The sequence below is a fragment of the Ananas comosus genome, linkage group 7 (assembly GCF_001540865.1).
Source record: "Ananas comosus cultivar F153 linkage group 7, ASM154086v1, whole genome shotgun sequence".
Classification (NCBI taxonomy): domain Eukaryota; kingdom Viridiplantae; phylum Streptophyta; class Magnoliopsida; order Poales; family Bromeliaceae; genus Ananas; species Ananas comosus.
In genome coordinates this window covers 1,933,499-1,948,711 of record NC_033627.1, presented here as the reverse complement: position 1 = coordinate 1,948,711, position 15,213 = coordinate 1,933,499, and the positions used below count along the sequence as shown (strand labels likewise).

At 37.3% G+C, this 15,213-nt stretch overlaps 3 protein-coding genes across 7 annotated transcripts; 1 reads left to right on the top strand and 2 right to left on the bottom strand.

Moving 5' to 3' along the window:
• LOC109713202 lies at positions 238–3,067 on the bottom strand. The gene is made up of 6 exons (XM_020237198.1): positions 3,000–3,067; positions 2,462–2,624; positions 1,979–2,380; positions 1,303–1,738; positions 872–953; positions 238–657 (listed from the first exon to the last, which is right to left on the bottom strand). The coding sequence occupies exons 1-6, from the start codon at positions 3,027–3,029 to the stop codon at positions 430–432; spliced, it is 1,341 nt and encodes a 446-aa protein (XP_020092787.1). The 5' UTR covers positions 3,030–3,067; the 3' UTR covers positions 238–429.
• LOC109712946 (suppressor protein SRP40) lies at positions 4,369–10,758 on the bottom strand. Of its 5 annotated transcripts, none has more exons than XM_020236780.1 (8): positions 10,312–10,758; positions 9,376–9,440; positions 8,096–8,139; positions 6,755–7,953; positions 6,271–6,360; positions 6,079–6,140; positions 5,126–5,237; positions 4,369–4,719 (listed from the first exon to the last, which is right to left on the bottom strand). In XM_020236780.1, the coding sequence occupies exons 1-7, from the start codon at positions 10,663–10,665 to the stop codon at positions 5,141–5,143; spliced, it is 1,911 nt and encodes a 636-aa protein (XP_020092369.1). In that variant the 5' UTR covers positions 10,666–10,758; the 3' UTR covers positions 4,369–4,719; positions 5,126–5,140. The 5 variants fall into 5 exon arrangements, with proteins under 5 accessions (XP_020092369.1, XP_020092367.1, XP_020092365.1 ...); XM_020236778.1 differs by having other exon boundaries at positions 4,369–4,722; positions 5,126–5,246; positions 10,312–10,757; XM_020236776.1 differs by having other exon boundaries at positions 5,126–5,246; positions 10,312–10,757.
• Positions 12,703–15,171, top strand: LOC109713418 (glucan endo-1,3-beta-glucosidase 13-like). The gene is made up of 4 exons (XM_020237480.1): positions 12,703–13,081; positions 14,238–14,576; positions 14,691–14,721; positions 14,846–15,171. Exons 1-4 carry the CDS (start codon positions 13,021–13,023, stop codon positions 14,934–14,936), a joined length of 522 nt encoding a protein of 173 aa, XP_020093069.1. The 5' UTR covers positions 12,703–13,020; the 3' UTR covers positions 14,937–15,171.

Genomic DNA, 15,213 nt, shown 5'->3' with positions numbered 1-15,213 from the left:
ATTGGTTCCCATATATCATTTAAAATTATGCTTCTCCTTACGAGAAGGAAAATGCTATCCGTGCATCTATGCATAAACAACGTTTAGATTTACGAGAAGGAAAATGCTATCCGTTCTAAACTCTTCACAATTTAATGTTTAGATTTTCGACTGATAATTCCAAGCACAAACAACGCAAAAAGTAAAAGGAGAAAATGGATTGAATTGAAGAAACCAACAACACCATCAAACATGTGACTATTGCCAAAAAGTTCGCAAAATCGTCTAGGAATATTCTCAACACTCCATTTGACGTTCATAGTGGAGATCAGATAAACCATATTGTGTGTACAAACAAGATTAACGACGTAGTTCCTTAATACTATTGTCAAGAATTGAACTTGTAACCTCGCGAAATTAAGAGTATTATAATCGGATTTAGTACCATTGTTACAAGAAAGATCTATCTGATAGGAAACAACCGAGGAACGGTCTTAGTAGCGATGACGGTACATGACCAGTTTGACGGATCTTCTCTACTTGTCGCGCTAACCTTACAACTTGTCGATCTCTTCTGGCGTCTAGAGTGGCTTTCTTCGCATCCACCTTAAGCCGTGTTTTCGTGAGCTTTTCGACCATCCTCTGCTGCGCACGGGCTTTCATCTGTTCGGCTCGAGCCTGCGAGTTGTTCACAACACTTAACGTTCATATTCGACATCTAATATGAGATAATGAAACAAATGCGAATGTATTAAGTATCTCAGATTACTTCTTGTTGAGCTTTTCGTAAGTTAAGAATGTGTAAGGCTTTAAGAGACTTAAATATTACATAAACTTTTATTCTCTAGCAAAAGAGTAAGCACTTAGAACTGAAAATCGACGAGGGGGCTACCTCAACTTTCCTCATTTTGGCTTCAAATTTTGCTCTCTGATGACTCTCCCATGCTTGAATCTTGATCTCATCATGCTTATGTCTAAAGGATGAGTAGATAAAAAAACACAGAACATGTAGATGAGCTCGAAAATTGTAATTAAACACAGATTAAAATTGTTACTGCTGTTAAGCAATGAGTGTCAGATCATGAGACAAAAAGCAAGTAAAATTAAGTTATCTACGCGCTAATATTTGCTGAGAATATAGCTACATCCTTGTAGTTTTTATGTTGGGAATGCTCAGTGCCCCAGTGGACTCCTATATTAAGCAAATGTACAAACATAGAAGATTAAAGAACTGCATGATGGCATATCAAATAATTAAAGAAATCAATTATAGTAGGTCATTGGTTTGTTGTTAGAGTAATGAAAATTTCACTATCTACGTACTTCGCAGTATATTTTGATTTTTGAGATTCCTGCCACGCCACTGCACGGGTTTCAAACTCCATTTTTGCAACACAGTCCGCGTTCGTAGAAGCAATAGATGGAGAGGCCTGCATCAACTCATCTTTAGTAGCCCAGGAAGCAATGTTCATCTTGCCCAGCTGAAGGCCGAGAGCGGCGATTTCTCTTCTTATTTTCAGCTGCAATTCCCTCTCAGAAGAATCTGCCGTGCAAACTTTCTTTTGATTATGTACATTCTCCTCCGAAGGAGTTGAAATCCTTCTTGCTCTTTTAGGAGTTGACGGCAGCGAAGATGGCGGGCTGAAGGCGGGTGTTGTGGCCCGAATCGGAGTATTAGTCCTCGATGGATCCTGACTTGCAGTGGGAGTCATCGCTGTTCCGATATCTCTTGTAGAAACTGATTGTTCGGCGGAAGTAACTGCATAATTTTACTGAAAATATTACAACTAGAAGATAGAATCAAGAGGAAAATAGAAGCATTTCATGGTCTGCGAAAGGAGCCAATAATTTGGCATAGTTTCTTTAGAAAGATTGATCAGAGTTTTTGCATGGTTTTCGCATATGTTAAAAGGCAAACATAAGCAAAAGACATTGTATAAATTTAACAACATAAGCTCAAACTCACTAGTAGGATTAGTGGAACTGCTACTTTCAATACCTGTTTTTTGAACTCGGTGATTCTTTCGCTCCGCACTTGCGAATTCCGGAGCTACCCTCACCAAATTAGAAGTTACTTGACAAGTCCCTCGGCTTTCTGAAGCAGTCCTTTTCGAAACATTAGGATTCGAATAAATTATATGCCGATTTACTATCCATTTTTCCGCATCATTCCACTTCGACGGAACCTGCCTAATGAACGAACCAACAACTGAGTGTTGTATTCCTCTCTTTTCTCTTTGGAACTCAAAATTATAACTGTTTCTATTGTCATTCATATTGCCATCTTCTTCCGAACTTCTCGCAAACTCTACGGTGCTTACGCCGCTTAATGCTTCTGAAGAGGCTTCTGAATTTTCAACAGCAATCAAGGGGGAAGCATTTCCATTGTCTTTCAGTTTATCTGGAACAAAGAATTTTGGAAAAAAGAAGGTAACAAACTGAAACCAAAGAAATAATTTCATTTAGGTGATAGTATATATACATGTTTCATCAGGATCTTCGGCTAATAAGCTTTTCCTAGAGCACTCGGTGTCGTCGAGCTTCGAAGGGGATGCTCTGGATGAATTGTTTGCTGATTCTTGTTTTCTGATATGGTGAGATCCAAATAGTCTCATACTGAGTTTACCAGGGGATATTGCTCCTACCTACAACAATAATAGTTCATCAAATGTTGCTGAACCATTTTGGTGTAAACTTTAGTAGAGATTAACAGCAAAAGCTACTAATTACTAGCAAGTGAAAATTAAAAGAATCTGAGATGTTGAATATAAATATTGAAAATACTGTTACTCGGTAACTAAAACTTTCGGAAAAGAAAAATAGTTTATTCATATAATTTAATATGCATAGTATCACACTCCTCGCTTTATTCCATTTTCTAGCATTTTACTATTTTTTAGCCGCTTAAGCTTTTGAAAAAACATAGTTTGAATCATAAAAATTAACATGCATCAGAAAGATCAGCCAAATTATATTCCTAAGAATAATATGGAGTTAATTAATGGACTAGTAGAACAAACCTGAACTTTGTGGATTCTTTCATATTCCATTGAGAGAGAGAGAGAGAGAGAGAGAGAGAGAGCAAGGGGTTTGTATGATAAGAATAGAGCAGGAGAGCTCAGCTACAGAGGTTTTTGTAGTGTGGTGACAATGAAGAAGGGCGCGAAATTAATTAAAGGGGTCCGTGATGTTTCCTTTTTGAAGTTTAAATCATTTCTTTTTTGTAATTTCTGTGAGAAAGAAAATGTTTGGTTTGCCATGTTTTCAATTCATTATTACGAGTATTTCGAGTACACGCGACATTTTCTTTTTCCCAATCTTTTGCTTTGTTTGAGGGTACGTGTCAGATCTGGAAGCTCAAAGCTTTGTTAGCGTCTCTACGCTCATCACAAGCCGATATCTTTAGCTATACACACCACACTCTTGAACCTTATAAAATTCAATTTTACATATCAAGATGAGTTTTAAACAGTGATGTTAGTTTGTTACACGCAATTAAAATATTGTTGCATAATAATATGAAATTTATTTCTCTTGGGTGAGTCAAACACGAAGACCCACGAAGGAAGCGTCAGTGCTTTTCGAAGTTGTACAAGCCCAACCCACCCGTGCAAACAAGCCTCTTTTCTCTCATCACTTCCCCCACACTACCCTAATAAAGCAATTTAAAAAGAAGAGCAACAGATGCTTCTAAAACCCCACCGAGGGCGCAGAGACAAAAATAATTAGAACCCCCCCTAAAATATAACACAATTATTTCTTTCCTTGCAATGCCCCAAGATGTTGTGAGTGATATAAGGGTTTTAAGCTAAAAGAATATTATCATTATCTTCTAATGTCCCCGACACATTGGACGCAAATGGGATTAATTTGGAGAGCATATGTTTGCGTTTTGGAAATGGGGAAGCGAGTGTGGTATTTGACTCTGCTCTCTCTTTCCACAAGGGTTCAAAATATGTTATCATTGTGTAAGGTTTTGTCCATCCAATGAAGGCTAATAGAAGGTCTGTTCACTTGCTATTGCTATTGAAGATAAGGATCCAACCACTGTGCTCTTCTGTACGATGCTGATGATATAAATGTTGAAAAGTTAAAAAGTTCGCTAGATGTTTTCAAATGGAGACAATAGTGGATTATTGAAATGTCCAACACTTAATTTCTACAACCAACACATCATTACAGGAGTTAAGGAAATCTAAAGAGGCGCTCTTTCAAATGCACAAACTTCCCGGTGGAAGCATTATCCGAGCACCGCGTGGAACTTAGCTCGGAAACAAAAGTGCAAGAATTTAAGACTTTAAAACGACGACACAGGTACTTTAAATCTGCAATAACGTTGTAGGTCAATGTACTGAGTTGTGAGCGAGAAGCAAAGTAGGTTGTTACAGGTAACGCAACATTGTGTTCATTTATTTATTAGAATGGTCTTTCCGAGTATTCATTTATTTGCATGGTCTTTTCCTGCACAGCATTCCTGTATTGCTAGACGATCACAGATGCAGCCACCGTATGTCTCTTTTAGCCAATCTGATATCCAGTGCTGCATAATACTACCAATATATATATATATATATATATATATATTCCAATAGGATCTAAATCTCAGCACATTATTTTCTATAAAACCATGCAGAATACATAGACATTTTCGCAACACACATGCACATGCAGCACATACTCCCCAAAATCCCAGCCAGAGCCTTCGTGGCTTAACAATTTATACTTCCAGCCAACACAGACCTGCTGGTGCACACACAAGATCAAAGAGGGGAGCTAATTAGAATTGCAATATCGAAATCTTTACCAAATCTTTTCGACAATAGTAGTGCAGATAAAACCATGCATTTGGGACTCTCAAATAATTATAATAGTAATAAAAATGATAATAATATAACCAGGAATAAACACAACAAAGCTATAGTTTGTAATTTAAGAACAGCTTTAGCAATTGATAATTAATCAAGATGCAAAATTGAATTAGATACAGTACGGGGCTGCCTAGTGGGAGGAATGGCTGACCAGATTCGGAATGGCCATGTCCTCGAATGTTTACTCTTCGAAATGCTCAACAACACTCAGGATTTCTGAATAAATCACAACAAGAGAAATGATGGAGAAAACAAGATGGAGAAGGGAGTTGGTTTTCCTGAGGATTAGCCTATCACTCGTCGTCGTCATAGGTGAATTTCACCGAGTGAGATTGTAAATCAATCTGCCCACCCCTGTAAGTTCCACGCTTCTTCTTAGTCTTCTCATGTCTGAAGTCCCTGCAATTTTGGGTTTTTTTTTTATAAAAAAATGAAGTAACATCAATCCTCTAGTAAACATTATTATCCTGATGTGTAATAAATAACATCTAAGCTTAGTGATAAATTGCACTACACTCCCAAACTTTTAGTCAAGTTTCCTTACGGAATTCAAACTTTTTAAGTTAGACATTCGATGCCCCGAACTTTCAAAAGTGTCCCCCTTTAATTCTTGTCGTTAAAAGAAATTTTTTTCTGCCTGCACCTTGATGCATCTGTACATCCATGAAACATATATTCATCTCAGCCCTCTATGGGGTCCAATATTTCAATTCCCACCACCAAGTGAGTTGCAACCTTCTCTATCTTAGAAATTTAGATAGTCAGATTGAATGAGCAAGATGTATGATAAGACAGAGGCCTCATGGTGCACGGATCTATGGATGTGTCAGATATAAGCAATGATTTTTCATCCAGTAGTAGGTGATGGCAAGCACTAGAGCATTTCACAAGTTTTGGGCGTCAAATACCCGATTTAGCATTTTGAGTATGAAAGTGAAGCTTGACTAGAAGTTGAGGGACAACTCTACATGGTGGTGGTCGGTATACAACTCTACATGGTTGACTGTGAACGAGTTCAAACCTAAATCAACTAAGAAATCTTATGAACTTGACTTCTTTTCAGGATCAAACAGACTTTAAACAAGTATTATGTAAACTTAGAAAATCTTACTTGTCACTAATCACTCTACAAAATAATTAAGCCTAAAATATCAAGAATTGGCCAATGCTACAAACTAATAATCTTAGGTGTTTATTTTCCTATATGGATTTAAGAACATTAATGTCTTACCTTCCTCTGACTTGACCAAGAATTTCTTGTGCTTTTGCACCATATCCTATTTCTGCACCATCCTGAGAGGTAGCCAAAAAGAGGAGAAAACAAGCAGGGTTCTTGTTAACACTAAAGATTTGATAATCAGATCAGTTACAACCTAAGTAATAAAAATGTTTTTTCGTAAAAAAAAGATAATAAAGGAAGTGCCTTAGCCCAATAGGAATTGTCTTGAAGTTTCTTATCAGCAAATTTAACCTCATCCGCCTTTACCCTTCTAAATGCATTAGCTGATTTTGGCTGCACAAACAACGGTACAAAAGTTCGAGATATCAAACGAAAAAATAAACACAATCTAGTCAACGAAAGAAGTTTCTACACTTACAGATATCAAAAGCTTAATAGTTAACTTCAATATGATAGATGTTATAGTCACACACATAACAAGAAAAATTCTGCCCATAAGCACTTCACATGATTAGAGATACATTAACTCAAACTTTATTTAATGTGATGTTGGTCAAGATCATGCACAAGACGCAATGCCATTTCTACGCAAGCATGGAAGACACAATAATGGTAAAAAATAATAAAAAGATGAATATTGGGGTCCTAGTTTAGTGAGAGTTGTACTTTCCACACGACGAGGAAAATAACATCAAGAAATAAGTAAGAGAGGAAAAGATGTATATACCTCTGATGATGCATTTTCCTTTTTTCTTGCTTTTGATGAAGCACTTTCTTCATTCTTCTTGTTTTCAAGTTGTCCATTCACCAGCTTATTTCCTGCTGTTTTGTCTTCAACAAAAGTTCTGTTGCTTTCTTCAGTTTTCTGCTTTTTGGCAAGAACATTATCTTCATCATCATATCTAGATTTGTTTTTTTCAGCACCATCAGATCTAATATTTTCATCCTTTACTGGAACTTCAATGTCAGTTTTGGAGCCATTTTCTTTTGAAGCAACTCTTTTTCTCTTCTTGGAAATTTTATTTTCAATATTCTCATCATTACTTTCAGTAACAGGAACTTTTCCATTGGCAGTGTCAGTTTTTCTTCCACCTTCATCAGTAAGACAAACTCCTGCATCTTTCAAATCTGAGACTTTTGCACTTTGATCCTCAGAAGTCGATTTACCTTTCTTTTTCTTCTTCTCCCGAACCTGAGAATCATCATCCAATAAATTCTCATTGGATTTTAGCTCTGTTAAGGTTTTCTTAGTTCCATCCTCACATATTTCTAGTTCTTCAATATTCCCAATCACCTTCTTTTTGTTCTTTTTATCATCTTTATGTGTTGTTTTTGTGTCAGAAGACTCGCTTACTAGTGACTTCAACACTACTACTTCATCTTTAACAGCCTCTTTAAGTTTCTCGTCCTCGTCAGGTTTGCTGATCTCATTAGAAGAATTATCAACCATTCTCTTTTTCTTCTCTTTCTTCTTTTTCCCATTTTCATTGAGCTTTGGCAATAGCTTTTCTTCATCAGCCTTTGTTGCTCCTTTAAAAGCAACTGCCTCCTCACTATTTTCCTTTTCTTCTCCAGACAAGCTAGAAGCTAATTTTTTTTTCCTTTTCTTCTCTTTGATTTCACTATGTGATTCTTCAACTGATTTGAACTCCATGAAATCAGTTTCATCACCGAAATCTTTGGATTTTTTCAGTTCTTCCTCTCCAGAAACTCCTGACTTAGTCTCCTTAGATTTGACTTTTAATTTATCCAACGGTTTGTCTAAAGCATCCACACCACCAACGTTTTCTGCCCTGGTTTTACTTGTCTCAATTTTTGTTCCATCAGTTTCACTACCTCTCTTTCTCTTTTTCTTCTGAGAGTGTTCGGAGGCCCCATCAGTATTCTTCCCTTCAGCTTCTTGTAAAATGCCTTCTTTTTCTGGAGCTGCAAGCATTGTGCAACTGGAATTAGGCTTACAGCTAAAAGGAGAGAGAAAATGAGGGTGGCGGGGTGATGGTGCCTATAGAAAATACAAGCAAACAAAGCACAAAATGGTCAGGAAGAATAGAGAGGCTTGACATTGTACCTTGTTCCCTTTGCCAACTGATACTAGCTTCTGCAAGACCATTGCTGCATACAGTTAAAAAAAAAAAAGTTAGGAAAAAGAAATATGCAGAGTGCAAGTGAAACTTTGCTGAATCAGTATGGTATGATGAAGAAAACTACAAGTACAGGCTCCAATAAGTGAACATCTCAAGCCATGAGGTCAGTAAATGATTCGCGATGCTGAACAATAAAGAGCTTGTTGTGATAAAACTTTATCATAAAAGTATCTCATATTAAGGTTTTTTTCTTAAAAAAATCTTTGTTAACCGTAATTTCCTCTTAACTCCCAGAAAACGTGGATTATAGCAAATAAAGCAGGAAAGTAAAGTTTGAATTTTCCGGAACTCTTTGCTAAACACAGTTCACAATATGTAAGAGCATACAAAAGAGTCAAAAGAACAACTGAATGAAGCAGGAAAAGCTAGCTTCAGATGGACAAATTGAAAATAAGAAATTGCCAACCAGCAACAGCTAACTGTTTTGGTTGTCTTTATTTTGTTGGGCAAAAAATATCTGGAATGAAAGGTTCATTTATTTAACATTTAATGACTTCTCTAAGGAAACTTATTAACTGGAAATTTTCAATATCAAAATCATAAAATCTGAGTGGTAGCAAGATCCACAAGATAATTTAATAAAGGGAATCTGAAATTTGTTAGAACTCAAATTCTATGATATTTACTCAAATCTAACTGGCAGCTGCCCATCAACAAGACTTGAAACTTCCAAATGAAAGCAGATTGTCTAAGAGATTGGATGAAAGTTAAGTTAGAAAAGGTTTTTCTTTTTTTTTTTTTTTTAGCAATGCTATTAGTACACCCCAAAGTGGGGTGTACATCTTACACTCCCTCCATCTAAGCCATCATTCCCCTATTTTTTTCACATGACCTTTTTCTTTCTATAACCCGTTTGGGTTTTAGTGAACCTTAGGATAAAGGATGTAAGATCTACCCCCCTTTTGGGGTGTACAAGTAAAATTTCCCCTTCTTTTTCCTCCCTGAAGTTGGAAAGCCGAATAGAGAATCCAACTCAAGGAAAGCCTCGGATTGGGAATCACCACATTGTGCATGGGAACACCATCCAAGGGTAACTGTGTATCGGAGAGTCAATTTGTCTCTCTGACTTTGGTATATATAGGATGATACAAGGATAGAGGCTTGCATATCTGATATATGGTTGCTATAGTTCACATCGGAGCCTGAATAGGCTCCAATTCAGTATCACAGACAATTGAATAGGGAGACATATATCGAACAATACCTTGCATCTAAGAACTTGCAAAATATATCTTCCAAGCTCAAACTTGATGAGCTCCAATCATCGACCTGCAGCATAATCACTATACTTCATCTACTCGGAGCAATATAGGTGGAAAACAGCAAATAATATTATCACCAAGAAAAGATCAGAAGAGGCACAGATAACCAGCATATTATCAAGGAAAATGGAAGGGGAAAAAAGAGCGTCTGAGACAGCAATAGAATATCCATCAATACTGTGTCTATTGAAAGGGTTATATCAATCAGGTGAAGTAGCCTTGATCCACAGGTTCTTACATACATTTGATAGGCACAAACTTGTTCTTACTTTGTCATCTCGGACCGTGTTCCTAACAGAACAATAAAAATTTTATCACCGAAGCTCAAACTCAAGCTCTTTGATTTCAAGAAAATGCGCGAACAATCTAACAATACTTGCGCGTCAACACAAGGTTCTATCAGATAACTTTATCTCCATTAAGGAGATTTTAAAAAATCGATGATAAATATGCATCAGCACAAATACATTTGATGCATAAATATATCGTCCCATATATATCATAAATACAATCTATTAAGGTATTTATCCTTTGCTCTTTAGGTACCTTTTATTAGTACCTTTAAACTTAGTCACAAGCAATCTCGACCCACTTGAGACATCTGTTCTTTACTGCGAGTATCGAAAGTACAAATATGACAGATATATCAGGTAAAAACATCCTCAGCATGATCACAAATTATGTGCCATTACAGCAATTACTGATGCTGAAAGCTTAGAACATTATCCAACACTTCTCTGAATTCTCCATTTCTGAACAGCCAAACATACAGTATGCACTGCGATTTCTGTGTAAATCCAAATACTGTTTGACATTAACAAGCTCGAACCAATTATTCGAATGGAGAAACAGGACAAAATTCTTGCATTAAAGAGTACCTCAAGCTTGGCTTCGGATTTGAACGTGGCGAGCGTCTTCGAGAACCCGCTGCTCTCGAGAAAAATGGCGATCGATCTGAGGAGAGCCCCTCGCCCCGTCCCCTTCGGAGCCACGGCTCCGCCATTGGAGAGATCCAGAGTTAGGGCATCCGATCCTTCTCGAAACTCGGCTAGAGTCCCCGACGCGCTCTTCTTGCTCTTCTTCTTCTTCTCCTTCTTCATCTCCTTCTCTCTCCTCCTCTCCTCGCCCTCCGCGTGAGCTGCGGCGCCATGGGAGTCCAACATGACTTGGCGCGGGACGAAGGCGATCAGAGACGAAGACGACGAATCCAAGCGCTTGGTGGCTTCGCGCATGGGCCGCGGGAGCGGAGAGATGAGTGAGAGGGGGTTTTAGGGTTTTGGAGGACGATAAATCGGGGAGAAGCACGCTTATATACATATTCATATACGAGCTACGCCGTTTGTGCGGCGGCGAAGAAGCATCTGGAAGTGGAGCGGAGCGGGAACGTTGCGGAGCACGTGCGTTGCTCGTGAGCGGGTGGAATGGAGGCCCAACCCGTAATTACTTGGCCCAATAATTAATTACGCCCATAACGGATCGGGTCCGGCCCATTAAGTGGAAATAACTCGAAGTGGGTTGTTTTTAATTGAACGCAGCCCAAAGCAATGCAGTGGCCCAAATTTTAGTGTTTTTAAACTCAGAACATCTCGCATCTGCACCTGCAGCTACCGACAGATACATTGATCTTCTACAAGCATTTTGTTTGGCTCTGATTGTATCTACTGTGCTTAAGGTCTCCTGCTGCAGGAAACAAAATTTTATGTGTAACAAATGAAAGCAACAACTGAACATTTTGATTTAGCACATTCAGCACGAATGTACATTCAAAAACAAAGCGAAACAAGCTATGAATTATCCTTCGACCGTACGCAGTTACGTACTAAGACATCCTTACTCTAATTTGGCTTTGCGGTGAAACTAATCATCAGTAACCAGTACTCTAGCAGCAAAAACAAATCATTTGCGGTAGCTTCGCACATCTTCTTTTCGTACCAAGTACATTTTGGGTTCTTCTCTTAATCCACAAGGAATGGCTCTATAACTTTACTAGTTTGTTCCTTCCATTTACTACACCATGAAAGAACAATCTTTTAGTAACTCACTACAACAAAAATAAAAGAAAAAAAAAAAAAAGGATGTGTGAGAGAATCTCATAGCTTTCTTTGTCTACAAGGCAAACTTTCTCCTAAGTTAATCGAGATCTACTATAATACATATATAAAAATAATAGCTGCCAACTAGAAGCTTCTCTTTATAAAGTATGCATGAATGAACAACATGGTAGTGCATCTTTTTAAGCTTTCGATTTTTTCTTTTTTAAGGAAGTAACAGTGCTTTTTATGAGCAAATTTGTGAATATTTTGTATTATATGAAAAACATGCTTTTGGGTTTGAGATTGCTTGAATACAATTGGCTCTTTATCACATATTAATTAGTTATTAGTTATTACTGCTCAATAAGTGTTCACTATCTCAATAGTAAATGTTAGAAACGCTAAATAAGTATTATTAGTTCATGCAATATACGTTAAGTAGAGAAGAGGTTAATGAATAAATTATACGTTGAAGAGAGGAGGTTGATTAATAAATTATACGTTGTGGAGAGGAGGTTAATTTATTAATTATTATACTTCTAAATCAACGAATTAGGGATGGAATTTATAAAAGATCTTCTCAACAAGGTTTCCTTGAGCTTCTTTGGCCTCACTTTTGTTCTTCTTTTTTTTTTTTCGCAATAATTATTAGAACAGAGCGTCTAATTAAAGCAAAAATTAAATCTTTTACTTTAGTAGCCACTAAAATGATATTCTGAACATAAAAAGCATAAACTCAAGTACCGTATACCGTATAACTATGGCCTGCAAAGGCTCAATGACATTTGTTTCTGCATAAAACGAACTGAAAAATTATTTTTAGTATGAAAAATATTTTTTCGCTTATTTGACTCAATGTAAAATTATTTTTATAATTTTTTAAAAAAATTAAAATTTCCGTTTTTCGCTGTTTTATCGGTGGAAAACAAAAGCTCTCAAACTACGTAAAATTTTTTCATTCATTTTTATTTATAAAACTAAAAAATATTTTTTTAACCAAAAAAATATTGATATTTTTTTTTCCCTACAAACTAAAACACTACTAAATATAAAACTTATTTTCCACTGAATTTTGTTTTCACCATAAATTATTTTTCATGATTTTAGAGCTACCCTTATTAGTAAATTTGCATGGAAAGAGGGCTGTGTCACGGTTACACTGAGGAAGAGCGTCTTTTTAACCAGTGGTCGAATCCTCTGAAAGTTTTATCAGCTACAGAACTCTGCAGCCGAACCTTTGTACCATCATTCTGCATCTCCCTCTCTCTTTCTCTCTCTCTTCTCTCTCTCTTCTCTCTGCAGAGTGCAGAGCATTTAATGTAGGCTTATATGACTCTTATATGACTCTTCTTCTTCTGTAAATGCAGTAATAGAATCCAGCCTTTCATATGAACATCTGCAGCTGCTTTTCATTGAAGTTTTGTTTGTTGCTCTTGGCCTGTATCTTCTTCTGCATCTGCAACACACACACACACACACACACACACACACACCCTCTCTGTCTCAAACATACATAGAGAGAGAAGAGGGAGGGGAAATTGGGTCTTAGAGACCATGATGAAGAGAAAAAGATTGATCATTCATGGCCTTTTCCTGGTGCAGTTCTTCTACATGGGTAACTCTTCTTTTTTCGATTTCATGATCACAATAATACTCTTTCTGTTCTATTTTTCCTTCCTCTGCTTTACCATATCATAAAAGAAGTTTATACTTTATACTCATCTGTTATAAAGTAGTGAAATGAAATAGCAACTTGTTTTCCACTCCTGGGATTACTTGTAGAGATACTATTTTTTATGTGTTTTTATTTTGGTAAATAAATAGTTTATAATACCAATAGCACATAACTCACTTAACTTGAACACTCTCTGGAGCGCATTTTACTTTCTCTCCCCGCAGAATCTGATGTATTAATTTGTCGATCGAGTTGAATAAATCAGAAGGAACTTAATTATGCTCTGTCGTTTAAATGTTTGGAGATGGGGTTGTTAATAAGTAACATGTTTATCTTAAATGGATGATCTGATAAAAACATCTTAGTATGTGTTTCTACAGCAAACATGATGTAATTGAAACCTGTATATAGCAGTTTCCAGCATTTAACAGGTTCAAACATAGAAACACTGAAAATCTCTAAATGTACAGTAGTTTAAATCTCCAAAGAGCTCCATTAAACTGGTTAGATCAATTTGATATTTTGGGCAATAGTAGCAAATCCTTGGAATCAGTTGTCGTTTTTGTATTGAAGATTTTGACAGCCGTGAATTGAAAGGGTAAAGAGCAAAATCAATAACTTCTGAAGGTTGGGTAGTCGCCAAAAAATGTGCATAGTTCAGGTCAGTTTTGTAGGTTTTTCCTATTAGTGATCAAATTCGCAAATAACTAAGTTTTAAAAAATAAAATTTCATCTTGTTTCTGAACCAAGGTTAGCTCGTCCTTTTTGGCTAAAGGGATCAGTATCCTGTCCTATGGCAAGAGGCCAGGTTGGGTCAAGTTATATTCAAAATGGCGTGAAACTGGTAGGTCCAAGTTATGTTCGAAGTAACGTGAGGCTGGTTTGGACCAAATCACAATCGAGATCCATGGACGCTTTGTCTGCAGGCTTTAAGTGAATTTATTTTATTTTTCTAATGGCTCAAGCTTTTGAGATTAATAGTTGCGCCGATGATCCGACAATCCTACACCCTCTGCTTTTCAGTAACATGATTAGATGTTATTCCTATCATTGTTGAACCTGAGACTCAATACTAACATTCTGACTTTGAACTCAGCCTATGCAGTTGGAGCAGCAAGACATCAGAAGGCCGAATCCATGACGCCGATCCCGACCTTCTCGCCGCCGGAGGGCAACACCACATTTGTAGAGGGCACGACGTGGTGCGTAGCCCGGCCCGGAGTGTCCCAGGCCGACCTCCAGAACGCCCTCGATTGGGCCTGCGGTCCGGGGGCCACCGACTGCTCCCAGGTGCAGCCCGGCGGGCCTTGCTTTCAGCCCGACACCCTCCTCTCTCACGCCTCCTTCGCCTTCAACAGCTACTACCAGCAGAATGGAAACTCTGACATTGCATGTAACTTCGGCGGAACCGCCGCCATCACTAGCAAAGATCCAAGTAAGATGCTTTCGATAGACACATTCGTAATTTGACCTGATCCACTGAATCCAAAATTGAATCAGCTCTATGTTGTAATCACATGTTGATTAATTATAGTTGATGGTTTGACAGGTTACGGATCCTGCTCGTATCTTACCTCTGAGTGAGTAACATTCCTTCATGTAGCTAACATTTTGTTCTTCAGTATTATAAGGCAACTGAGTTATGTTTTCTTTAACTGTTATTATTTAGAATTCTTACGAACAAATCTTATTTGATTGATTCAGGCCCTCTTCTGCGTCGCGCTGGCTCCGAAGAACTTCTCTGTGGAAAATATGGGCCAGTTTGATCATCTTGTACTTGAAATTTGGCCATTGATGTTTCTGTTGAAGCGCAATTTTTGGTAGATTTAAATCTGTATTTACTGGAGCTGCGTATCCAAATTACAGTTCAACTTTTGGTGAAAGTTAATTAGGCTCGAGTGGCAAATTTTTGTCTATATGGATTGAATTTCATGAGGAGTTACACATCTTCATAAAACGGTCATATAGATGGAATTAGTTAAAAATGAAGAGTGTAAAATATTATGTGGAACTTCAGATTTTAGTTGCTATTTCCCTGCTCAGTTTACTTTGGAGATGGTAAATAAATGTGA